Raw genomic sequence first — 26,950 nt, 5'->3', positions numbered from 1 at the left:
ACAGGGAAACCTGAGAGCCGATAGGGCTCGTATTTAACGTGCACGTGTCTACCATGCCGGAACAATCGAAGCACTAAGACCTTCCTGACCAGGTCTAGGTCAGGTGGCACGCCCTAGCAACCGCCAAGACGTTTTGCCAGAAGATTTGCGGGACGACGCGAGGTGCCAGGGATCCACTAAGCGGCCCTGGGAGCTTCCCGGCTCTTCGTGTTGCTCAGCCATTGCCCGTCGGTGGGTTTTGGAGGGTAACACATTCTGGCACGCCCGGTGGGACATCTTTTGCAACATCCACGTCAACGTCGGCATCCGAGATGGCGGAAGAACAGATCACGTACGAGGAGCTTCCTCCTGATCATAAGAAGAAGTACGATGAGCTGAAGGCCATCGTTGAAGCCGAACTCATCGGCTCCTCTGAGACAACCCGTTCTCGCAACATCAAGCTCAGAGGAAACACGTGTCTGTCGCATGGCGTCAATACAGTAGATCTCAGCCACTCTATAAGGGAGCCAGGGTTCTCCTTTAGTGTCAATATGGCTAGGGTGGTGAACTGCCATAGCGCGGACAAAGCAGAGAGCAGCCACTCTCGTGGCAAAGATAAAGAGGAGGCCGTTCCACGCGACCGGCCCCAAGATGATGACAGACGGTACCTGACCGAGGAGGAGGTGAGAAGCATACGGTATCAGCGCCCACTCTCCGTGCACCTCCTCAACAAATATGAGCAGCAGTATGACCGACGTCGACGCCACGACGAAGACGATGAAAAATATCGTCGGTCTAATGCAGAAAGCAGGGGGTATCGTCGGTATGATGGAAGCAACGACGGGTACGAACGTCACGCTAGAGGGAGGTCAAGGGAACAGGACAACATGGATAGGCACTGGGACTGTCCTTTCTTCAAACATTGCTGGGACTCAGGAATGAGCCGATTGCCAACAATCGAGAACTGCCCAGAATGCCAACAGCACAGAAGGAGGGCAAACGAAGTTTCAGTGTTCGAGCGTCTAGGACCTCTCCCACCACATAACAAGCGAGCTGAGTCATCTCAAGAAGAGGACTTCGAGGAGTCCGATGGAGAAGAAGATAGGTATCACCGACCAAGGTGGTGCCCTGATGGACTCAGCCATTCTCAGAAGCGTAGAGTGCAGCGGCTGCGAAACCTGGAAGAAGCCGAGGCACAGTACCTGTACACATTGAGAAGAGCACGGCCCGATCTGGCCGTGAAAATTCCGCAAACAGTGGAGACGAAGGCGCGCCCGCCAAAGAAAGTATGGCGCCCAAAACAGGCGAAAGCCGATGCACAGGCATCGGCTGATGCCGACGCAGAGACATCGGCCGATACAAACATGGTATTCATACTCCTGTCGGAGTTTCGTGCTCCAAGCGACGAGGAAGTTTCAGTGGCTCAATTCGACTGCGGTCCACGACCGGTTATCTTTGAAAAGCCACAAGATAGAAGCTACAGGCATCTGAAAGCCCTATACCTGAGGGGTTATATCAACGGGCAGTCTGTCAGCAAGATGTTGGTTGATACCGGAGCGGCAGTCAACATAATGCCGTATTCCATGCTACGACGTCTGGGGCATTCCAGCGACGATCTGATCAAGACCAACATCACATTAAGCGATTTCAACGGCCAGGCATCAGAAGCGAAAGGTGTTCTGAATGTAGAACTTACTGTAGGCCGGAAGACCATACCTACCGCGTTCTTCATCGTCGACAGCAAAAGCAATTACGCCGTCCTATTGGGAAGGGACTGGATTCATGCTAACTGTTGCATTCCGTCTACAATGCACCAATGCATCATACAGTGGGATGGAGATGAAGTAGAAGTCGTCCAGGCAGACGACTCAATCGAGATATCATTAGCTGCCATGAGCGTGTGGGAAGCAGATGACCAAGAGCCGCTCTCTGGAATCAGTTTAGAGGGTTGTGAGCGCATCGAAGCCTCGAAAAATGGGGTAAGGCTGGTTTTATCCACCGGCCTAACGGAGTAGCACGTCCAAGACATTGGACATACGTGGCAAGGCCGATCCCGGTGATCGGCCCTCAAAAAAATGAAAAGCAAAGGATCTTATCTCAAGCAGGCCACGTAGCTACAGTGGAAATCCAAGAAGTTGCAAACCATCGTCAAAGCATTGCAACGGAAAAGGAGGCCGATTCCCGCAATCGGCCAAAATTATCCTCAACATCCCTTTGTCTGTGTTCAGCATGGACCCAACAGATGCCTGAAGAGCCGATACCATCAATTACTTGACAGAATCGGCTCGGGGGGCACATAGACACAGATGGATGAGACACGAGGATACGAAGCTGGGAATGCAATCCAAAACGCCCAGCAGAACAGCTCAAATATGGGGGCCGATACATTAACAAATCGGCCGCAAAAAATGGAAAATCCAAAAATTTTGGGCACAGTCGATGCGCAGACATCGACTTAAGAATAAGAAAAAGCCGATGCACGGCCATCAACTCAAGGGATGCGACTGCTACGAGCAGAAGCCTGATAGAGCAGTCACCAAGTAGCGAGGCTCTGCTGAAGGACAAACACCGGTGGCTCTCCTCAGTGGAATTGTGGGTGGCTGATGTCTACGGGTGCTTCTATTCTTGTAGACAGTGTTGGGCCTCCAAGAGCAGAGGTTTGTAGAACAGCAGCAAGTTTCCCTTAAGTGGATTACCCAAGGTTTATCGAACTCAGGGAGGAAGAGGTCAAAGATATCCCTCTCAAGCAACCCTGTAATCACAAAGCAAGAAGTCTCTTGTGTCCCCAACACACCAAATACACTTGTCAGGTGTATAGGTGTACTAGTTCGGCGAAGAGATAGTGAAATACAAGTAGTATGGATGTATATGAGTGGTAATAGCAATCTGAATAAAATATGGCAGCAAGTAAACATGCAGTAGAACAGTAAATAAACGGTGTTTGCAGTATTGGAAACAAGGCCTAGGGATCATACTTTCACTAGTGGACACTCTCAACATTGATCGCATAATAAATACTTCTTCTCATATGTGCTACATACACTCTTGTTTGATAATGAACATCATTCGTTGCGTAGGATTACACGAACCCTCAATGCCGGAGTTAACAAGCTCCACAACATTCGATATTCATGTTTAAGTAACCTTAGAGCATAATAGATCATTGCAAAATAAACCAAGAACTAACATAGCGCACCCCCTGTCCACATTACACTATGAAGGAGGAATAGATCACATCAATACTATCATAATGATAATTAACTCCACAATCTACAAGAGATCGTGATCATAGCCTACGACAAGAACCACACGGTGCACACACTAATCACCTTTACACCAAGTAGGAGGAATAGACTACTTTAATAACATCACATGAGTAGCACATAACTAGTAGCGATACAAAGCTCATCATATAGATCTCAATCATGTAAAGCAGCTCATGAGATCATTGTATTGGAGTACAGAGAGAGAGATTAACCACTTAGCTACGGTAGAGCCCTCAGCCCCAGGGGTGAATTACTCCCTCCTCATCATGGAGACAGCGATGGCGGTGAAGATGGCGGTGGAGACGGCGGTGGAGATGACTCCGGGGGCAATTCCCCGTCCCGGCGGCGTGCCGGAACAGAGACTTCTGTCCCCCGAATTGGAGTTTCGCGATGTGGCGGCGCCCCTGGATGTTTTCTGGAGTTTCGTGAAGAGGTCTCGAAGTTTTAGGTCACGACGGCTTAAATAGGCGAAGAGTCGGAGTCGGAAGAGTCCCGAGGGGCCCACACCACAGGGTGGGGTGACCACCCTCCAGGCCGCGCCGGCCTATGGGGAGGAGGCCCTGGGCCTCCCCCTGGCTTGCCCTTCTGGCTCTGTGAGTCTTCCGATGAAATAGAATTTCTGTAATTTTTCTGGATTTTTCCGAGCACTTTGGTTTTTGGGCCTTTTCTGCAATAAACAGACATAATAAACAGAAACTGGCACTGTGGCATCTTGTTAATAGGTTAGTCCAATAAATGCCATAATATGATATAAAGTATGCATAAAACATGTAGATATCATCAATAATGTGGCATGGAACATAAGAAATTATAGATACGTTTGAGACGTATCAAGCATCCCCAAGCTTAGTTCCTACTCGCCCTCGAGTAGGTAAACGATAACAATGATAATTTCTTAAGTGACATGCCATCATAACCTTGATCATAATATTGTAAAGCACATGAGATGAATGCAGAGATTCGAAGCAATGATGAAGATAATGAGTAAACAGATGAATCATATAACAAAGACTTTTCATGAATAATACTTTCAAGACAAGCATCAATAAGTCTTGCATAAGAGTTAACTCATAAGCAATAAATTCTTAGTAGAAAGCTTTGAAACAACACAAAGGAAGATATAAGTTTCAGCGGTTGCTTTCAACTTTAACATGTATATCTCATGGATAATTGTCAACACAAAGTAATATAACAAGTGCAATAGGTAAACATGTAAGAATCAATGCACACAATTTACACAAGTGTTTGCTTCTAAGATAGAAAGAATAGGTAAACTGACTCAACAATAAAGTAAAAGAATGGTCCTTCAAAGAGGAAAGCATCGATTGCTATATTTGTGCTAGAGCTTTGATTTTGAAAACATATAGAGAGCATAAAAGTAAAGTTTTGAGAGGTGTTTGTTGTTGTCAACGAATGGTAGCGGGTACTCTAACCCCCTTGCCAGAAAAACCTTCAAAGAGCGGCTCCCATTTTATTTTATTTTTGGGTGGCACTCCTTCCAACCTTTCTTTCACAAACCATGGCTAACCGAATCCTCGGGTGCCTGCCAACAATCTCATACCATGAAGGAGTGCCTGTTTTTTTTTTTAGTTTTATTATGATGACACTCCTCCCCACCTTTGCTTTCTCAAGCCATGGCTAACCGAATCCTTCGGGTGCCGTCCAACAATCACATACCATGGAGGAGTGTCTATTTTTGTTAATTAATTTGGGACTGGGAATCCCATTGCCAGCTCTTTTTGCAAAATTATTGGATAAGCGGATGAAGCCACTAGTCCATTGGTGAAAGTTGCCCAACAAGATTGAAAGATAAACACCACATACTTCATCATGAGCTATAAAACATTGACACAAATAAGAGGTAATAACTTTTGAATTTGTTTAAAGGTAGCACTCAAGCAATTTACTTTGGAATGGCGGAGAAATACCATGTAGTAGGTAGGTATGGTGGACACAAATGGCATGAATATTGGCTCAAGTATTTGGATGCATGAGAAGTATTCCCTCTCTATACAAGGTTTAGGCTAGCAAGGTTATTTGAAGCAAACTCAAGTATAAAATGGTGCAGCAAGACTCACATATAAACATATTGTAAGCATTATAAGACTTTACATCGTCTCCTTGTTGTTCAAACACCTCAACCAGAAAATATCTAGACTTAGAGAGACCAATCATGCAAACCAAATTTTAACAAGCTCTATGTAATTATTCATTAATGGGTACAAGCTACATGATGCAAGAGCTCAAACAAGATCTATATGAGCACAACAATTGCCAAGTATCACATTATTCAAGACATTATACCAATTACTACATGTAGCATTTCCCGTTTCCAACCATATAACAATTAAACGAAGCAGTTTCGACCTTCGCCATGAAAATTAAAAGCTAAGAACACATGTGTTCATACGAACCAGCGGAGCGTGTCTCTCTCCCAAACAATCATTTATTCAAACAAAAACAAAAACAAAAACATACAGACGCTCCAAGTAAAGTACATAAGATGTGACCGAATAAAAATATAGTTTCAAGAGAAGGAACCTGATACTTTGTCGATGAAGAAGGGGATGCCTTGGGCATCCCCAAGCTTAGATGCTTGAGTCTTCTTGAAATATGCAGGGATGAACCACCAGGGCATCCCCAAGCTTAGACTTTTCATTCTTCTTGATCGTAGTATATCATCCTCCTCTCTTGACCCTTGATAACTTCCTTCACACCAATCTCAAAGCAACTCATTAGAGGGTTAGTGCATAATCAAAAATTCACATGTTCAGGGGTGACACAAACATTCTTTTCACTTCTGGACATTGCATAAAGCTACTGGACATTAATGGATCAAAGAAATGAATCCAACATAGCAAAAGAGGCAATGCGAAATAAAAGGCAGAATCTGTCAAAAACAGAACAGTCCGTAAAGACGAATTTTAAGATGGCACCAGACTTGCTCAAATGGAAAAACTCAAAACTAATGAAAGTTGCGTACATATCTGAGGATCACGCTCGTAAATTGGCAGATTTTTTCGAATTTTCTACAAAGGCCTGTGCCCAGATTCGTGACAGACAGCAATGCTGTTTCTGCACAGCGATCCCAAATATAACATCAACTTTAACGTAGAAACTTTACTTGGCACAAAAACATGATAAGGAGAGGTTGCTACAGTAGTAAACAACTTCCAAGACACAAATATAAAACAAAATACTGTAGCAAAATAACACATGGGTTATCTCCCAAGAAGTTCTTTCTTTATAGCCATTAAGATGGGCTCAGCAATTTTGGTGATGCACCCGCAAGAAATAGTATTTGAAGCAAAAGAGAGCTTCAAGAGGCAATTCAAAACACATTTAAGCCTAACATGCTTCCTATGCAGAAGAATCTTATACACAAATGAATTCATGAAGAGCAAAGTGACAAGCATAAAAGGATAAAACACGAGTAACTTCAAGATTCTCAACATAAAGCGGGGAAACTTAATATTATTAAGATGAATATAACCATGTTTCCCTCTCTCATAATAACTTTCAGTAGCATCATTGATGAAATCCACAATATAACCATCACTTAAAACATTCTTATCATGGTTCATATGCATAAAGGTATCATTATTTTTGTCATAAGAAAAACTCTTCTCATTAATAGTAATTGGAGCAGGATCATTATCAAGAATTTGAACATGGTAAACAAGTTGCATACTAAGGGAATGGTTTTTGGCAAGCCCATCATAACTATGACAAGTTTCATAAGGATAATTGTAACATGTGTCATATACATCTCCATAGCAATTATCTAAACCAGAATATGTAATATCATCATTTTCACTAAAAGTAGAGGTCTCAAATACAGGGTCTTCAAGCACAACATCCCCAAGCTTAGAGCTTTCAATATCATCGTTTAAGGGGGCATGAATAATGCTATCATCATTACTTTCATAATCAGTACCAAAGAGATTTCCAATATCAAAGGTAGTGTGCTCATTCAAATCATGATCGCTAATGTATGTAAAGGGCATAGGAAGATCATCGTATTCAGATTCATTATCACAATAATCATTAGGAGCAACATACTTACGGTTACCTAGCGTTATCTCATTCACGCGGGGATACGCCGTTACCTCTTTCTTTTTATTCTCCTTCTTCTTCTTCTTCTTCTTCTTCTTCTTCTTCGTTCCCTTCTTCTTCTTCTTCTCTTCTTCCCTCTCCTCGCTCCCTTCTTTAGGAGGAAGAGGCTTGAAGGGTGGCTTGTCCGCATAACCTGATTTACTTTTAGAAACAATAGAAGAAACTTGGGAAGATCCTTCCTTTTCATTAATTAATTAAAAACACACAGCGGTCCTATCATATTTTGGCAAGGTGTCATCTTCTAAAATATTCTGTATGTAAGTATTTGTATGGCAATTATTAATGCAATAAGAAAAACACCCATGCAGGACATCATCAATATCAAGATCGTTAATATTTAACAAAGAAATTTTTCTTGATAACTCTTCACATTTCAAAAATAAGGTAAGTTCATCATGCTGATTAGGAATGATTTCATCATCACAATACAAATTTGCAGCACTCATGGGGTTCGAATTATCATTTGAGGAACATTGAAAATTAAAATGACCAACTCTATGGCAAAGTTCACAAATAAAAGGATAGAGGGCACACACTTTTTCTCCAAGATCATCTAGAGCTCTAGACCACTTTCTAGTTTTTTCATTCCTGTGATGGATACAATATTCATCTTCTATTTGATTAATTCCACAAGGTCTATGTATTCCACAAAAATTAACATGCTTATAGGAAATAGCATTCTTAGGAGTTTGAGCACGCTTATTGCAATCATTAACAACAATTTCATTCTTCATGCAAGCGTCTTTAAAAGGTTCATGATACTTATCAAAATTCTTCCTAGGCAATTCAATGTGAGAAGCAAAAGCTTTATAAAGATTTGCAGCAACTTGAGAGTCAAGACCATAAGTAGCACTCATATTTCGAAATTTACCACTATCCATGAAAGTTTCAATGCATTCATAATCATAATTTATACCTGACTCTTTACCTTTGTCGTTCTCCCAATCTTCAGCGTTCTCCTTAATCCGATCAAGAAGGTCCCTTTTAAACTCTTCTTTGTTGCGCGTGAATGATCCAGAACAAGTAGTATCCAGCAAGGTCTTATCTTGAAAAGAAAGTCTTGCATAGAAATTATCAATGATGATATTACCTGGAAGCTCATGATTGGGGCATTTGAGCATTAAAGACTTCAATCTCTCCCATGCTTGGGCAATACTCTCTCCATCATGAGGCCAGAAATTATATATATGGTTTCGATCTTTGTGAATTTCACTTGGAGGATAGAACTTGGAATAAAATAGAGGCACAATATCCTTCCAATCAAGAGAGCGCCCGTCCTTCAGCAGTTTATACCAATGCGCCGCTTTACCAGACAGCGACATAGAGAATAGTTTCTTCTTCACTTCATCCATAGAGATACCTGCACACTTGAATAACCCACATAATTCATGAAAAAACAATAAATGATTTCCAGGATGGACAGTTCCATCCCCTTCATAGCGGTTATCCATAACACGTTCAATAATTTTCATAGGTATTTTATACGGAACACTTTCAGCAGGTGGATTTAAAATATCAGAAGCATCATTAGAGTTATCGCATATGGGAGATAAAGCATTATCAGAGCAAAATATTTCTTCCAAAGCGGAGGAGCTAAAAAGATTATTTTTATGTAAACTAGTTTCCCCAAGCTTAGACTTCTTCATAGCATTAGCAGTAATTGCATTCATACTAATAACATTGCTACTATCATGTAAATAAGGTTTCATAGGTTTTTTAATTTTCGCATCAAACAATTCTAAATTAGGAAAAAGATTAAAAAGCTCACCAATTTTTTTGTTGTTTTCCATTATGCCTAACTAGTGAAAATAAAAACAAGAAACAAAAAGATGCAATTGCAGGATCTAAAGGAAATAGCTTCGAGCACACACACAATGGCGCCAGAAAAGTACTCACACAGAACCGGAGTATGAGTGCCTTTTACCTTTCCTCCCCGGCAACGGCGCCAGAAAAGTGCTTGATGTCTACGGGTGCTTCTATTCTTGTAGACAGTGTTGGGCCTCCAAGAGCAGAGGTTTGTAGAACAGCAGCAAGTTTCCCTTAAGTGGATTACCCAAGGTTTATCGAACTCAGGGAGGAAGAGGTCAAAGATATCCCTCTCAAGCAACCCTGTAATCACAAAGCAAGAAGTCTCTTGTGTCCCCAACACACCAAATACACTTGTCAGGTGTATAGGTGTACTAGTTCGGCGAAGAGATAGTGAAATACAAGTAGTATGGATGTATATGAGTGGTAATAGCAATCTGAATAAAATATGGCAGCAAGTAAACATGCAGTAGAACAGTAAATAAACGGTGTTTGCAGTATTGGAAACAAGGCCTAGGGATCATACTTTCACTAGTGGACACTCTCAACATTGATCGCATAATAAATACTTCTTCTCATATGTGCTACATACACTCTTGTTTGATAATGAACATCATTCGTTGCGTAGGATTACACGAACCCTCAATGCCGGAGTTAACAAGCTCCACAACATTCGATATTCATGTTTAAGTAACCTTAGAGCATAATAGATCATTGCAAAATAAACCAAGAACTAACATAGCGCACCCCCTGTCCACATTACACTATGAAGGAGGAATAGATCACATCAATACTATCATAATGATAATTAACTCCACAATCTACAAGAGATCGTGATCATAGCCTACGACAAGAACCACACGGTGCACACACTAATCACCTTTACACCAAGTAGGAGGAATAGACTACTTTAATAACATCACATGAGTAGCACATAACTAGTAGCGATACAAAGCTCATCATATAGATCTCAATCATGTAAAGCAGCTCATGAGATCATTGTATTGGAGTACAGAGAGAGAGATTAACCACTTAGCTACGGTAGAGCCCTCAGCCCCAGGGGTGAATTACTCCCTCCTCATCATGGAGACAGCGATGGCGGTGAAGATGGCGGTGGAGACGGCGGTGGAGATGACTCCGGGGGCAATTCCCCATCCCGGCGGCGTGCCGGAACAGAGACTTATGTCCCCCGAATTGGAGTTTCGCGATGTGGCGGCGCCCCTGGATGTTTTCTGGAGTTTCGTGAAGAGGTCTCGAAGTTTTAGGTCACGACGGCTTAAATAGGCGAAGAGTCGGAGTCGGAAGAGTCCCGAGGGGCCCACACCACAGGGTGGGGTGACCACCCTCCAGGCCGCGCCGGCCTATGGGGAGGAGGCCCTGGGCCTCCCCCTGGCTTGCCCTTCTGGCTCCGTGAGTCTTCCGATGAAATAGAATTTCTGTAATTTTTCTGGATTTTTCCGAGCACTTTGGTTTTTGGGCCTTTTCTGCAATAAAATGCACATAATAAATGTAAACTGGCACTGTGGCATCTTGTTAATAGGTTAGTCCAATAAATGCCATAATATGATATAAAGTATGCATAAAACATGTAGATATCATCAATAATGTGGCATGGAACATAAGAAATTATAGATACGTTTGAGACGTATCAGTGGCCCCGTTAGCAAAACTTCCAAGTCCAACGGTGCTAGCAGAAGCATCAGTTTGGGCGCCCGAGAGTGCCCATAGGCTTGACCAAGGTGACAGTCTCAATATTCTGACCAGAAGCTAGCCATCGACCCAAGAAGCCCAGCGGAGCAGTTATCAAATTACATGGAGGAGTCAATGGAGTGGTTTGATGACTTGGATCTTCTCTGCAAGGACCTCCAACTTCCTTGGCGCCGCTGATATTCGTCTGCAAGGTTTAGGATCGTAACCCTGACTAACGACGAGAGCAGCATAAACATGCAAGTCAGGTTAAGGATGAGCCCCACGAAGGGAGCACATCTCTTCTAGGATCATGAGGATGGCCGATGATGAAGCAATCGATTGTGGCGTTTCTGCCCGAGGGCTTGGCCGAGGTGGCAACTTGGTAGATATTACCTTCAGAGGATGTGACGTCCAGAATTGGGAAGGACATCAGGACTTCATCAAACATCCTTACTAGCAGTTGCATTAGCCTCCCAAGATGATGAGTTGATCCGATCGGCAAGACGCAAGAATTGAACTGAAAAGCTCGGGGGGCAGCCCGCCCTGAAATTTCTTCGCTCTGGAAAGCCGATTTGGTTGGATCAGCTGATTCTGCCTTACGACTGGGAAGCCGATGGAAGCCCATCTGGCTGGCTCACTATTGTCCTCACACTGACCAAGGCTCGGGGGGCAGATGGCCTTGAAAATTCCTCATTCTGAAGAGCCGATGGTGTTGAAATCGGCTATCCCTGCATCGTAACCATGTGGAAAGGTGGCGGGCTCTTGCAGAGAAAGACCACCATGGTTGGCAGGAGGAGTTTGAAGAAGGAGCCATCATCGTTGATCAGGCTCTAGACCAGTTTGTCGCTGCAAGGAAACAGAGCGTCACAAGGGAAGTTGTGAGCAAATGGTACCTGTTATGCAGGTGTACCAGCTTTGACGTCAAGGTACTTCAGCCATGGTCTTGGAGGCTTTCCTGGAGGCGTCAATCCAGGAGTTTTGCCGTCAGAACAAACATCACGATCGGATGATTTTGAAATCTAAAGATCCAGGGGTCTCGAGGCTGCGCGCTAGACCTGTTCGGTTGGAAGTTTGATTCTGAATTTCATGGGTTGCAAGTTAACATCTGAGAAGGCAATTATGTCGGTCTGTCTTGCAATCTATTGGAAAAGCTGATGCATTGCCATCGGCTCATTGAGCATCGACCGAATCGACAATCGGCAGATTCGGTACAAAGGGTAATCGGCTAAATCATCACCAAGGAAATCAGTAAGATCAAATTGGGGAATTCTTCATTGATAAACAAGGATTTCTTACATAAAGAGCCGATTGCTCTCAAAAGGAATTGCTAGGGGGAACACTGCCCCGTCTACTACTCCTAGCTCTACCCTATCTAGGGGTCGTTGCTGCCCTCGTCGTCGTCATCGCCGTCGTCGGCGCTGCTCCCAGCCGGCTCGTCGTCACTGCTGTAGCGACCTCCGGCAGGGCCCTCATTGTCCTCATCCTCCTCGTCAGCATCGCCGTCATCGCTGTCGAAGTCGCTGAGGTTCCCGGGCCAGGGGCAGTGGCGCTTGGCCGGCGGCTCGTCGGAGGAGCTGTCATCTTCTTCCTCCTCCTCCTTCTCTTCCGCCTCCTCGGAGGAGGGGGCCCCGTCCCAGGGAAGGTGGTCGTCGTCGCTTTCCTCCACCGCTTCCTCATTGGCGAGGAATCAGAGGTCGCTCTCCCCATCGGTCAGGGACTGGTCGTCCTCTGACCAAATGGAGAAGTTGTGGCTCGGATCGTCCCCGGCCTCGATGGCGCGGCGGGTATTGGCCGCATGGGCCTCCACCGGGTCCCACTCCGGCGTCGGCTCGCGGAAGGGGGAGGACTGAGCGGAAAGACCCGATGAAGAGGAAGAAGGGGAAGAAATGGCGGCAGAGGAGGGCTTTTGGAGGTGCTAGTGCGAAAGGGGATGAAGGAGGAAGCTACAGGAAGTGGCCAAATAAGAAGGGGGAATATGTGGTTTAATGCCTAAGCAGTTCCCGAGGACGTGGTGCCAGAACCGTCAAGTCGTGCAGAGAAGCTGAGGAGGCAAGACGTCATCACGAAGAAAACTGCGACGGTTCTGCCACGACATGACCCTTCAAAGGAGACAGATGGTTTTGCAATTATCATTATCAAAACCAGGGGGGCATGTGTTATCACCCGATTTTGGCCAAATCAGGAGGTGGGCCGTAAGTGAAGATGGGCTTGAAGGACGTACACGTGGAGCACCTTCGAAGCGGCCTTGCGCTAAGAGTTTGGGCCAAGTTGCCCGTGTATCTGTAACATATTAGGTTGCATTGTAATTTAGATTAAAGAGATAGAGTCTGGCCCGTGCACGGTTAGGTGCACGCCCCAATTAGAAAGTCCCTTGGACTATAAATATGTATCTAGGGTTATCGGAAAAAGAGGACAATCATCGTTCAACCAACACAAATCAGGCGCATCGCCACCCCTTTCTTCGAGGGTTTCTCCCGGGTAAGCACCATGCTGCCTAGATCGCATCTAGCGATCTAGGCAGTATACGTTTATTCGTCAACCTTGTACTGCTCGTGCTGAAGCCTTGTTGATGGCGAGCAGTACTATTTATCCTTAGGTGTTTAGGGGCTTGCATTGGTGCTTTCACGTGCATATCTGCGTGGCAATGCCGTCCCTCGACACCTAGCTGCCCTTACGTCTATCCAGACGTAAGGGCAGCATCCTGCTTATTCGTTACTTAGTAGATCCGATCCTTTATAGTTGCTCCTTGCTTCGCAAGGATTAGTTTAATATCTGCATAGTTAGGCCTTACGCTGGGGTCGGAGGATCCGGTGGTGCGTTAGATGCTGTTCATCGTCCTTGCGAGGGATGTTCCGGGAATCGACGTCATGTTGGTTTTTAGGCCTCTCGTAGGGGTGGTTTGCACCGTCTTTCGTAGCTGCTAGGCCCGATCACACGTAGGATGTTCCGGTTATGCGGTGAAAACCCTAAACTGTCGTGGATCGTTTTAGCTTTGTCCTGATCAAGCAGGATCCCCATGCCATTGTAAATCCAACGTGAAACATGGGGCGATCGGCTCCTTGAGCCGATCCACAGGGAAACCTGAGAGCCGATAGGGCTCGTATTTAACGTGCACGTGTCTACCATGCAGGAACAATCGAAGCACTAACACCTTCCTGACCAGGTCTAGGTCAGGTGGCACGCCCTAGCAACCGCCAGGACGTTTTGCCAGAAGATTTGCGGGACGACGCGAGGTGCCAGGGATCCACTAAGCGGCCCTGGGAGCTTCCCGGCTCTTCGTGTTGCTCAGCCATTGCCCGTCGGTGGGTTTTGGAGGGTAACAGGTCCCCACCTCGTGGCCCCACTCCGTCTCCTCTTCGGTCTTCTGGAAGCTCCGTGGAAAAATAAGATCTTGGGCTTTTGTTTCGTCCAATTCCGAGAATATTTCCTGTGTAGGATTTCTGGAACCAAAAACAGCAGAAAACAGGAACTGGCGCTTCGACATCTTGTTAATAGGTTAGTTTTGGAAAATGCATAAAAATGATATAAAGTGTGAACAAAACATGTAGTTATTGTCATAAAACTAGCATGGAACATCAGAAATTATAGATACGTTGGAGACGTATCAAGCATCCCCAAGCTTAGTTCCTACTCGCCCTCGAGTAGGTACACGATAAAAACAATAATTTCTGAAGTGACATGCTACCATCATAATCTTGATCAACATTATTGTAAAGCATATAAGATGAATGAAGTGATTTAAAGCAATGGTAAAGATGATGTTTAAACAACTGAATCATATAGCAAAGACTTTTCATGAATAGTACTTTCAAGACAAGTATAAAAAAGACTTGCATAAGAGCTAACTCATAAAGCAATAGATTCAAAGTAGAAGGCATTGAAGCAACACAAAGGATGATTAAGTTTCAGCAATTGCTTTCAACTTGTAACATGTATATCTCATGGATAATTGTCAACATAAAGTAATATAACAAGTGCAATAAGTAAACATGTAAGAATCAATGCACATAGTTGACACAAGTGTTTGCTTCTAAGATAGAAAGAAGTAGGTAAACTGACTCAACATAAAGTAAAAGAAAGGCCCTTCGCAGAGGGAAGCATGGATTACTATTTTTGTGCTAGAGATTTTTATTTTGAAAACATAGAAACAATTTTGTTAACGGTAGTAATAATTCATATGTGTTATGCATAAAACTTCCTACAAGTTGCAAGCCTCATGCATCGAATACCAATAGTGTTCGCACCTTGTCCTAATTAGCTCAGATTTCCATGGATTATCATTGCATTACATATGTTTCAACCAAGTGTCACAAAGGGGTACCTCTATGCCGCCTGTACAAAGGTCCAAGGAGATAAATCGCATTTGATTTCTCGTTTTTGATAGATCTCAACTAAGGACATCCATACCGGGACAACATAGAAAACAGATAATGGACTCCTCTTTAATGCATAAGCATTCAACAACAGATAATGTTCTCATAAGAGATTGAGGATTAATGTCCAAACTGAAAACTTCCACCATGATACATGGCTTTGGTTAGTGGCCCAATATTCTTCTCTAACAATATGCATACTCAAACCATTTAATCATGACAAATCACCCTTACTTCAGACAAGACGAACATGCATAGCAACTCACATGATATTCAACAAAGGTGTAAAAAGTTGATGGCGTCCCCAGAAACATGGTTACCGCTCAACAAGCAACTTATAAGAACTAAGATACATAGCAACATATTCACCACCACAATAGTTTTTAAGCTATTTTCCCATGAGCTATATATTGCAAAGACAAAGGAATGAAATTTTAAAGGTAGCACTCAAGTAATTTACTTTGGAATGGCAGAAAAATACCACATATAGGTAGTTATGGTGGACACAAATGGCATGGGTTTTGGCTCAAGGTGTTTGGATGCACGAGAAGCATTTCCTCTCAGTACAAGGCTTTGGCTAGCAAGGTTGTTTGAAGCAAGCACAAGTATGAACAGGTACAACAAAACTTACACAAGAACATATTGCAAGCATTATAAGACTCTACACTGTCTTCCTTGTTGTTCAAACACTTTTACCAGAAAATATCTAGACCTTAGAGAGATCAATCATGCGAACCAAATTTCAACAAGCTCTACAGTAGTTCTCCACTAATAGATTTAAACTACATGATGCAAGAGCTTAAACATGATCTATGAGAGCTCAAAACAATTGCCAAGTATCAAATTATTCAAGACCATATGAAGCATTTTCTGATTCCAACCAAATAGCAATTAACGAAGCAGTTTTCAGCCTTCGCCATGAACATTAAAGCATAACTAAGAACACAAGTGTACAAATGAAAAAGCGGAGCGTGTATATCTCCAATACAAGGATTGTGGGATCCGAATTTATTCAAACAAAAACAAAAACAAAAAGACACTCCAAGTAAAGAACATAAGATGTGACGGAATAAAAATATAGTTTCACTAGAAGTGACCTGATAAGTTGTCGATGAAGAAGGGGATGCCTTGGGCATCCCCAAGCTTAGATGCTTGAGTCCTCTTGAAATATGCAGGGATGAACCACGGGGGCATCCCCAAGCTTAGACTTTTCACTCTTTTTTTCATATTGTATCATCCTCTTCTCTTGACCCTTGAAAACTTCCTCCACACCAAACTTAAAGCAAACTCATTAGAGGGTTAGTGCATAATCAAAAATTCACATATTCAGAGGTGACATAATCATTCTTAACACTTCTGAACATTTCCCAAGGCTACTGAAAATTAATGGAACAAAGAAATCCATTCAACATAGCAAAAGAGGCAATGCAAAATTAAAAGGCAGAATCTGTCAAAATAGAACAGTCCGTAAAGACGAATTTTTATGAGGCACTTAACTTGCTCAGATGGAAAAACTCAAAACTAATGAAAGTTGCGTACATATCTAAGGATCACGCACCTAAATTGTCAGATTTTTTTGATTCTTCTACAGAGAGAAGGACGCGAATTCATGACAGACAGCAAATCTGTTTCTGCGCAGAAATCCAAATCTAGTATCAACCTTCTATTAGAGACTTTACTTGGCACAACAATACAAGAAAATAAAGATAAGGAGGGGTTTCTACAGTAGTAACAACTTCCAAGACACAACAAAACAGTAGCAAAATAAAAACATGGGTTATCTCGCAAGAAGTGCTTTCTTTATAGCCATTAAGATGGGCTCAGTAATTTTAATAATGCTCTCGCAAGAAATAAGATTTAAAGTAAAAGAGAACATCAAGAAGCAAATTGAAAACACATTTAAGCCTAACCCGCTTCCTATGTATAGGAATCTTGTACATAAATATATTCATGAAGAACAAAGTGACAAGCATAGGAAGATAAAACACGAGTAACTTCAAAATTCTCAACATAAAGAGGGGAAACTTAATATTATTAAGATGCATATAACCATGTTTCCCTCTCTCATAATAATTTCCAGTAGCATCATGAACAAACTCAACAATATAACTATCACATAAAGCATTCTTATCCACATGCATAAAAGTATCATTACTCTCCACATAAGCATAATCAATTTTATTAGTAATAGTGGGAGTAAAACTATCACATCCATCATTATAATCATCATAAATTGGAGGCATAGAATAATCATAATGAATTTTATCCTCAATAGTAGATGGACTGAAAATATCATATTCATCATTGCAAACATCATATATAGGAGGCATATCATAATCAACATAAACTTTCTCTTCCATACCCGGAGGACTAAAGAGATAATTTTCATCAAAACCGACCTCCCCAAGCTTAAATTCTTCCATAGCATTATCAATAATAGTGTTCAAAGAGTTCATGCTAAAAACATTGCTACAACTATTTTGCAAACAAAGTTCCATGGGTTTTTTAATTTTCTCTTCAAACACCTCATGTCCTAACTCAAGATAAAGTTCATAAAGATCTCTAATTTTTTTGTTGTTTTCCATTATGCCTAACTAGTGAAAATAAAAACAAGAGAAAAAAAGATAAAATTGCAGAATCTAAAGGAGATAGCTTCGAGCACTCACACACCGACAACAATGCTAGAAAATAGCCTAGTAGTCGGAGGATGTGAATACCTTTTACCTTACCTCCCCGGCAACGGCGCCAGAAAATAGCTTGATGTCTACGTGTGCTTCTATTCTTGTAGATAGTGTTGGGCCTCCAAGAGCAGAGGTTTGTAGAACAGCAGCAAGTTTCCCTTAAGTGGATCACCCAAGGTTTATCGAACTCAGGGAGGTAGAGGTCAAAGATAGTCCTCTCAAGCAACCCTGCAATTGAGATACAAGAAGTCTCTTGTGTCCCCAACACACCTAATACACTTGTCAGATGTATAGGTGCACTAGTTCGGCGAAGAGATAGTGAAACACAGGTGGTATAGATGGTGGTAATATTGCAGGAAGTAAAGATGCAGTAAAACAATAAATAAACGATGTTTGCAGTATTTGGAAACAAGGCCTAGGGATCATACTTTCACTAGTGGACACTCTCAACATTGATCACATAATAAATAAATAATTTCTCCTCACTTGTGCTATATTCACACTCTCTTGTTGGATAACAAACACCATTCATTGTGTAGGGCTACAAGAGCTCCCTCAAGCCGGAGTTAACAAGCTCCACAACATTCGGAATTCATATTTAAGTAACCTCTAGAGTGCATAATAGACCGTTGCAATTTAGACCGAGTACTAACATAGCATACACACTGTCACCTTTAAGCTATGAAAGGGGGAATAGATCACATCAATACTATCATCGTAATAGTTAACTCCATAATCTACAAGAGATTACAATCATAACCTACGCCAAGTACTACATGATGCACACGCTGTCACCTTTACATCATGGAGGAGGAATAGACTACTTTAATAACATCACTAGAGTAGCACATAGATTAATAGTGATACAAAGCTCATCATATGGATCTCAATCATGTAAGACAGCTCATGAGATCATTGTATTGAGGTACATGAGAGAGAGATTAACCACATAGCTACCGGTAGAGCCCTCAGCCTCGGGGGAGAACTACTCCCTCCTCATCATGGGAGACAGCAGCGGCGATGAAGATGGCGGTGGTGTCGATGGAGATGGATTCCGGGGGCAATTCCCCGTCCCGGCGGCGTGCCGGAACAGAGACTTCTGTCCCCCGAACTTGACTTCGCGATGGCGGCGGCTGCGTAACTTTTCTCGTCCCGTGGCTTATGTTTTTAGGGTTTTCGAGGCGGAGAGAATATATAGGCGGAAGGGCAGCCTCGGAGGGGGCATGGGGGCCCCACACCATAGGCCGGCGCGGGCCCCATGTTGGCCGCGCCGCTCTATGGGGTCCCCACCTCATGGCCCCACTCCGTCTCCTCTTCGGTCTTCTGGAAGCTCCGTGGAAAAATAAGATCTTGGGCTTTTGTTTCGTCCAATACGGAGAATATTTCCTATGTAGGATATCTGGAACCAAAAACAGCAGAAAACAGGAACTGGCGCTTCGGCATCTTGTTAATAGGTTAGTTCCGGAAAATGCATAAAAATGATATAAAGTGTGAACAAAACATGTAGGTATTGTCATAAAACTAGCATGGAACATCAGAAATTATAGATACGTTGGAGACGTATCACTCGGCGACGGGACTGGCTGGCATGCATTTGCCCAGCAACTGTCCATGCGAATGTCGCCAGCACGCGCCCTGATTCCATCCATGGCCAAGGCCGACACGTCCATGGCCATGCCATCCGCGCGTCCGGCAGGGGGCGCAACGTCGGTGTCGAGGCGGTGGCGCTTGCGGCAGCGGCAGCGAGGGCCGCGCCGCGCGGCCCGCCCAGTGCCTTCCGCGTCTTCGTCGGCGTCTCCATTGTCACCCGGCGGATCATCGGCGGCACCAGGCTGTGAAGAGTCGATGTCGCCCGGCATGATCTTGATCGATATGGGATACGTGAGCGTCCGAATGGTTGGCGGCTCTGTCGAGCTGCGCACAGGGATGATTTCGACGACCTCGAGGACGGCATGCTGGCGGATGGTGGTGGGGTCGTGGGTGCAGGCGGTGAGCCGGAAGACGGCCATGTCGGCCCTGGAGCGTGTACCAGGGTCAATCCGCTCCACCCATCAGCTGTCTGCAAGCAACGACTCCGCTGTGGAAACGTTCCAGGCTTGTGCGGGGATGCCACGGAGCTCCAGCTCGACGCGATGCTCGAACCTGCCGCAGGCGGCATGCGCCAGTTTGCACCAAGGACGAATGGTGAGCGAGAAGCTTGCATTGCCGATGAAGTGGTCGCCGGACAGCCTGTCCTTGAGCTCCTGGGTGGCGAAGATGATGCGGAACTCCTCGGGGTGGTGTAGGTGGACAGTAAAGTCGCCGGCTTGGAGGTTGAAGCTGGCCGTGAGCACCCTCGCCACTTGGTCAGCAGAGACGGTCAGCCTTGTTCCGTTGATGGAGGCGACCACCGCGCGCCGCAGGACAAATTCCGCCTCCTCCATCTCAACGTTGTGCGAGATGATGACACGCACCGGACCCGCGGGATCGACATTATGTGCCATCGTCGTCGTGGCCGGGGCGCGCACTTGACCCAAAGGATCAACGGTGCGCACCATCGTCATGGGCTGTTGCGGAGGAGTAGGTGGAGGCAGCGTGGCTGCGGTGAAGAGCGCGGTCAACGTCGGGGGGGGGGCTTGCTGAGCCGGCGGCGGGGGCGGGGGCGGCGGTGCCGGCGCGGCCGTCGTGGTGCGGCGGCGTTGGGGTGGGCCTTCTTCCCTTGGCGGCGGGCACGGGCGCGGTCGTAGGCGCGTTGCTCATGCGTGCAGTCCCTGCTGCCGTGGCCGGAGAGGAGGCAGCGACGGCACCGCACCTCGTTAGTGCAGCCACAGACAGGGTGTCCGGGCTCCAGGAACCTGAAGCAGAGGCCACCCTCCATCTCTGGAGAAGGGCTGCGGTGGCTCTGTGCGTGGTCTCCGGCGTAATGGGGGCGGCGCCGCTGGTGGTGCCGGTGTTGAGGTTGCTGCCCGCCGTTGGCGTCGGGCATGCAAGGCGCGGCGGACGTGGTGCACCTCGGAGCGGGGGCCGATGCGGGTGGAGGCCGGCGCGCGAGGGGCGGCCGGGGCGGCCTCTGGAGGAGGCGGCGGCGTGGCGGCGCGGGGTGGCGTGCAGGCGACCTCGATGTAGCTCTGCGAGCTGGAAGTGGAGACGTCGCCGTCGGAGATCCATCGCTCCTGGGGCCGCGGCCGCCGCAGCTGTCGCCGGACAACATGACGCCGGGAAGGAGCCGGGGTTGGGAGGAGGAGAGGGTGGGGAGCTTACCGGCGAGGGCACGGCGGCGGCGGGGTTAGGCTGGTGCCAACGCGGGCGGCAAGCGGGCGGTATCGCCCGCCGCCGGCGAGAGAGGGGCGGGACGGGAGCGCGGGCGCCGCGGCTGGCGCCGGGCGGTACCGCCGCCGCTGCCGCCCGGCTACCGCCCGCGTTGGGGGCAAGCGCGGCGACAGCGGGGCGACAGCGGGGCGACAGCGGGGCGATAGGCGGGGCGGCGCGCTGGCGGGGCGGGGCGAGAGAGGGGCGGGCGAGAGCGGGGCGAGAGCGGGGCGAGAGCGGGGCGTTAGGCGGGCGGGAGTGGGGTGAGATGCGGGCGAGAGCGGGCGAGAGAGGGGCGGGAGTGGGGCGGTAGTAGCTGAGGTGGCGCGATCTGATTCGTCCACCTCAGCTAGCCGTTGGGGTTGCCGTTGGTACTTCAAAAAACCCTAAAATTTCAGCCCCCCCTATAAATAACCCCATATGGTTTCACTCACTCCACACCCATTTCATCTCCTCCACTCTCCATTTCCACTCCTCTCAACGCCATGTCTTCGTCCAGCAGTTCGAGCGACGGAATAGAGGGTGATCTGATCGATGCATTCCAGGCGGAGTACGAGGAGGAGATGCTGAACGAGGAGGAGGAGCCAAGACGGCCGCGACGCCGCCGAGAGTTCATCAGACGTGATCGTCTGGGTGCAAGCGATCGGCTCTTCGAGGACTACTTCGCCGACGACTGCAACTATCCTCCGAGCTTCTTTTGGCGAAGGTATCGGATGAGGCGATCCCTTTTTCTGCGCATTGTGGATAGATTGGGTGAATACTCTCCGTATTTCACCCAAAGAGTTGATGCTCTCAACCGTCCTGGTCATTCTCCCCTACAAAAGTTTACCGCGGCTTTGCGTCTGTTAGCTTATGGAGCCTCTGCAGATACAATAGATGAGTGGCTTAAGTTAGCTAGACAAACTACATCAGATTGTCTAGATAGATTCTGTGAAGGCATCATTGCCTGTTACGGGGAGACGTTTTGCCGTCGACCAACTGTCGAGGATACTCAGCGTCTGTTAGCGAAAGCCGAGGAGCGTGGCTTTCCGGGGATGTTAGGGAGCATCGATTGCATGCATTGGCAGTGGAGGAACTGCCCAGTGGCTTTTGCTGGTCAATTCACAAGGGGAGACATCAAACACCCTACCATAATCTTAGAAGCCATTGCGTCGTATGATCGCTGGATCTGGCATGCCTTTTTTGGAGTGGCCGGGTCCAACAACGACCTCAATGTACTCAACCAGTCGCCGTTGTTCACGGATGTGCTTAGGGGAGAAGCACCCGTAGTGAACTTCACGGTGAATGGATACGAGTACAACTATGGTTACTACCTTGCCGACGGCATCTACCCCTCCTGGCCGGTGTTCATGTAGGGTGTTACTCTTCCACAAAGTGAAAAGCAGCGAATGTTCACTGCTGCTCAAGCAGCTTGGCGCAAAGATGTCGAGTGTGCCTTTGGAGTGCTGAAGGCTAGGTTCAACATTCTAGCAGTTCCGGGACGCTCCTACTCGAGGCGTACTCTTGGGTTGATCATGCGTGCATGTGTCATTCTGCACAACATGATCATCGACGATGAGCGTGGTACAAATTTGGAGCACACCTATGAGACCGTTGAGTCCAATGTCGGCCCTGCAGTACACCAGCATGCACCACCAAGCCTAGCAGCCAGGATTCAGATGGACAACGAAATGAGGGACTCACCGGTGTATACACAGCTCCAACAAGATTTGATTGAGCATGTGTGGGCTCATAATGCCTAGATTATGTAATCTTTTCAAATTTTTATGTAATTTTTTCAAATTTTTATGTAATTTCTTTTTATGATGTAATCGGTAACAATTTTAGTTCAATAAAATAATTTCCTTGCATTATTTTTAATGTTGTAATCTGAAAAAGAAAAGCTAATGTCGAGGAGAGAGAAAAGCTGATGTGGAGGAGAGAGAAGTGAGAGCTCTCACTATAGCCCATGCATTGGCAAGATGAGGTGAGAGTAAGGTGAGAGTGAGGGAAAAAGCTGACGTGGCGGGGTAAGAGTGGGGCTATGCATTGGCACCAGCCTTAGAGGTGGGAGGTGGGTGCTAGCGCAGGAGCAGGAGCGGGAGCCATCTTTTTTCATGATCAACCAGTCTTATAATTTCACTGTGAAGCACTGTCCTGTGCCATGGATGAGTTGGACGATTTCAAGAAGCATCGTTTTTCTTTTGGCATCATTTCCATTGCATTTGCACATCGAAAGGAGGGACTACAGTCTAGTTTTTTTTAAGAATACGGCACTTTGTTGATGAAATAAAATCATTACAAAGTATTAATAGTCTTTTCTATATTATAGTATTACCTCTATCTAAAAATAAGTGTCTTACGTTGTATCTAGATATATTTTAGTTGTAGATATTTCCATATCTATAGAAAATTGAGATACTTATTTTCGACGGAGGAGTATTTAAGATTTTCTGAATTGTATGTATCAATAGGTTATTCAGTGAGTATGTCTACTCATTTTCTCCGGAAGAAACATTAAGAAAGGTTAGAGAACCAGAAAATTCATGTCGAGTTTGATTGCAACAAAGAAAAATAAAAACTAGTGTTGTTCACTTTTGTTCTGAACCGAATTGCCATTCCAGCTAGCAGACGCAGTTGCCCGCCAAGTTCAGGCCGGCAAGTTGGCAGTCCGATACGACGGTCGTCGGCGGGAACCTTCCCGACGAAGCGCGCTTGACATCTAGGATCTAGTAGGGTTGTATTTGTGCTAAAAACTCCCAAAAACGTTCGCCCCCGGCAAATCAAAATTCCTAGGTCCACCACTGCCTACACTAGATCAATACGTGACATGTGATCCGATCCTAGTTCTAGTCATGGAAGTTGCACTGTGTGTAGTACTATTTTTTTATGTTGATTATCGCATCTAGTATGTTTAAAATTTTAATTATTGTCATCATGTTTAATATGCTGAAATTAATCGGGTAAATTTTGCCTAATTATCCAACACCCTTTCCCTTTTGACATGATGTTTCGCACCAACCATTGAGAAAAACTTGTTGAAAACTCAGTAAAACCATTATATATATATTTTTCAGATATCATAAAGACACATCCAAGTACAGTACTATAATGATCGGAAAATAGACCAAACGGCGCATGCCATACAAATTTGTGCGGTAAGCCGTATCAAAGAATTAAACATCACCGACGAGTTGCGTTGAAGCGTTTGGTGATGCACGCCCGAAGCGGCTTCTTCATCGTCTTGAAGAAGCCGTCCAGCTCCGTCAGGTCGACGTTCTGCCCTGCCACTGGCGCCCACTCGAAGCCCCGGACGAGAGCAACAAGGCACAACTTGACGTGCAGAATCGACAGACCCATACCAGGGCAGAACCTTCGTCCCGCGCCGAATGGCATCATTCTGATCTCCTTGGGCCCCGGCAGCGGTCCGACGTCCTCCGCCTCGCCTCCGGGCAAAAACCTTTCTGGCCGGAAATCGTCGGGATCCTTCCACGTATTGCTGTCCCTGCCGATGTCCCCTAGCATGAAGTGAACCCGTAGGCCAGCGGGCGTAACTACGGTGGCTTTGCCGGCCAGCGCCGCCGCGTCCTCGGCGTGAACGTCGCGCATGAGGAACGGCACTGGCGGGTGCATGCGGAGGCTCTCGAGTATGACGGCGTGCAGGTACGGCATTCCACGTTGCCTTAGCTCGTCGGGCATGGGCATCACGCCCTTGCCCTTGCCCTTGCCGGCCTCACCGTCAACCTCGCGTTGCAGCCTTTTCTGGACCTCTGGTTGGGCTACGAGGTGAGCGAGGGTCCACTCCACGCAAGCCACCACAGTCTCGGTGCCAGCCCCGAGGAACTCCGACACGAGGCTTACCATCTCGTCGTCCGTTAGGGCGCGCCGGGCGCCGGCGTCGTCGGGCACCCGGAGGTCCAGGAGTGAATCCACATATGGCAAGACACCGTCCTTGCAAGTTCGGCGCCCTGCTGCGGCGATGATAGGGAAGAAGACCTCCGCCATATTGCCGCGGGAGGCGAGGAACCGGCGCCACCGCCTCCAGTGCAGGAGCTTGGCCAGCTTCGAGCCGGCGTAGGCCTTGGCTTGCCCGACGCCGAGCACGAACTCCTGCATGACGCGCTGCGCGGCACGCACGTCGCGGTGGGCAACGCCATCTCCGAAGCACATACGGGCAACCAGGGCGAATACGGCGTCGTGTAGGCTGTCCCGGACAACCACCACCTCGTCGCGAGCGGACAAGCCAGCGAGGAGGTCCTGGACGGCCACACGTTGTAGCGGGGCGAGGAAGGAGAGCCGGGAGGGGTGCAAGAGCTTGGAGGTGAGGTTGCATCTTAGCACTCGCCAGTGCGGGCCGTACGGCGCACTGCTTATGTTGTCGCTCCGCCGGCGGCGGCGCCCGGTTACCAGGATCACGGGGAACAGAGCCAGAGGTCGGTCCGAGAAGGCGTTGGCATTCTCGATGAGTGCGCGTTGGGCGACAGCAGCGTCGCCGATCTCGATGGTCGGCTGCTGGACCTCGACAGCGGAACGCCGAGTGCATTGCCAGAGGACGGCGGCCAGGCAGGAGAGAAGAGCCACGAGCATAAGGAGCTCCATTGCTAGCAGTGGTGCGTAGTGCTGTGTACTGTACCACTCTACCTATGTTCCTATATATATGTAGTATGCACAAAGCCACCTCCAACTAACCCGGCGATTTTACTGGCGTCGGTAGGTGCCGGCGTCACATCGACCCTTCCCTATCGTTTTGAGATTGGTGAGCACTTTACAGGCGTCGGTAGGTGCCGGCAATTTTACAGGCATCGGCAGGTGCCGGCCTTCCCGGCGATTTTACAGGCGTCGGTAGGTGCCGGCCGTCCTTGACGAGGAAGGTATGGTGGCTACAAACAGCGATTTCACAGGCATCGGTAGGTGCCGGCCGTCCTTGACGAGGAAGGTATGGTGGCTACAAACAGTTGCCTAAAAGAGCTCACCAATCTCAAAGCGATAGGGAAGGGTCGATGTGACGCCGGCACCTACCGACGCCTGTAAAATCGCCGGGTTCGTGCTGGCCTTCCGTTGCCAACATCAGCCTCAGTCTGTTCAAGATTGCACATCTTTTCTTTTTTGTGTTGATGTTTCAGTTTACATGATTTCATTTTTTCAGCCTTTTGATCTAGATTTTTTTAAGAATACTCCAATTCATCTGAAACATATTTAAAATGTATGTGAATCAGATGTGATTTGTGATGTCTACATGCGAAATTTGAAACTTTCTGTACTGATGACTGCATTTGGGGAATTTTTATGTAGCCTGTCTGAAACCAAATAGGAACTTATACTGAATAAGATCTGAAACCATTCTAAAAAGATTGATATCAAAATTTTGAGTTTCCTTTAATTGTGAAACCGATATGAAAAATGTTTGAATAAGATGTGGAACCAATCTTAAAGCAACGACAAAAAAGTTTGAGTTTTCTTTACTTTTAAATCTCTTGGGAAAATATTTGAATCCGATGTGAAAAAAGTCTAAATAAGATGTGAAACCGATTCACAAACACCGACGTTAAAATTTCGAGTTTTCTTTACTTTTGAAACCCGTGTGAAAAAGTTAAACCGGATGTGAAAAAATATATATAAGATGTGAGAACGATATGAAAATGCTAACATTAAAATTACGAGTTTCATTTACTTATGAAAACTCGTGTGAAAAAGTTGAAACCAATATGAAAACGTTTACATTAAAATTTCAAGTTTTATTTACTTATGAAACTCGTGTGAAACGTTGAAACCA

The 26,950-nt window shown here is 46.2% G+C and overlaps 3 protein-coding genes across 3 annotated transcripts; 2 read left to right on the top strand and 1 right to left on the bottom strand.

The window, feature by feature from the left end:
• The first annotated feature begins 21,683 nt into the window (after positions 1-21,683).
• LOC139835427 (uncharacterized) lies at positions 21,684-22,553 on the top strand. Its single transcript, XM_071825279.1, has one exon. It carries the CDS (start codon positions 21,684-21,686, stop codon positions 22,551-22,553), a length of 870 nt encoding a protein of 289 aa, XP_071681380.1.
• A 33-nt stretch (positions 22,554-22,586) lies between these two features.
• LOC139835426 (uncharacterized) lies at positions 22,587-22,940 on the top strand. The gene has a single exon (XM_071825278.1). The coding sequence runs from the start codon at positions 22,587-22,589 to the stop codon at positions 22,938-22,940; it is 354 nt and encodes a 117-aa protein (XP_071681379.1).
• Positions 22,941-24,360: 1,420 nt separating this feature from the next.
• Positions 24,361-26,273, bottom strand: LOC127328306 (cytochrome P450 89A2-like). Its single transcript, XM_051354914.2, has 3 exons — positions 26,230-26,273; positions 26,062-26,122; positions 24,361-25,818 (listed from the first exon to the last, which is right to left on the bottom strand). Exons 1-3 carry the CDS (start codon positions 26,271-26,273, stop codon positions 24,361-24,363), a joined length of 1,563 nt encoding a protein of 520 aa, XP_051210874.2.
• Between the last annotated feature and the right edge of the window lie 677 nt (positions 26,274-26,950).

This window comes from Lolium perenne, chromosome 2 (genome assembly GCF_019359855.2).
Source record: "Lolium perenne isolate Kyuss_39 chromosome 2, Kyuss_2.0, whole genome shotgun sequence".
Classification (NCBI taxonomy): Eukaryota; Viridiplantae; Streptophyta; class Magnoliopsida; order Poales; family Poaceae; genus Lolium; species Lolium perenne.
This window is presented reverse-complemented; position numbering and strand designations above follow the sequence as displayed.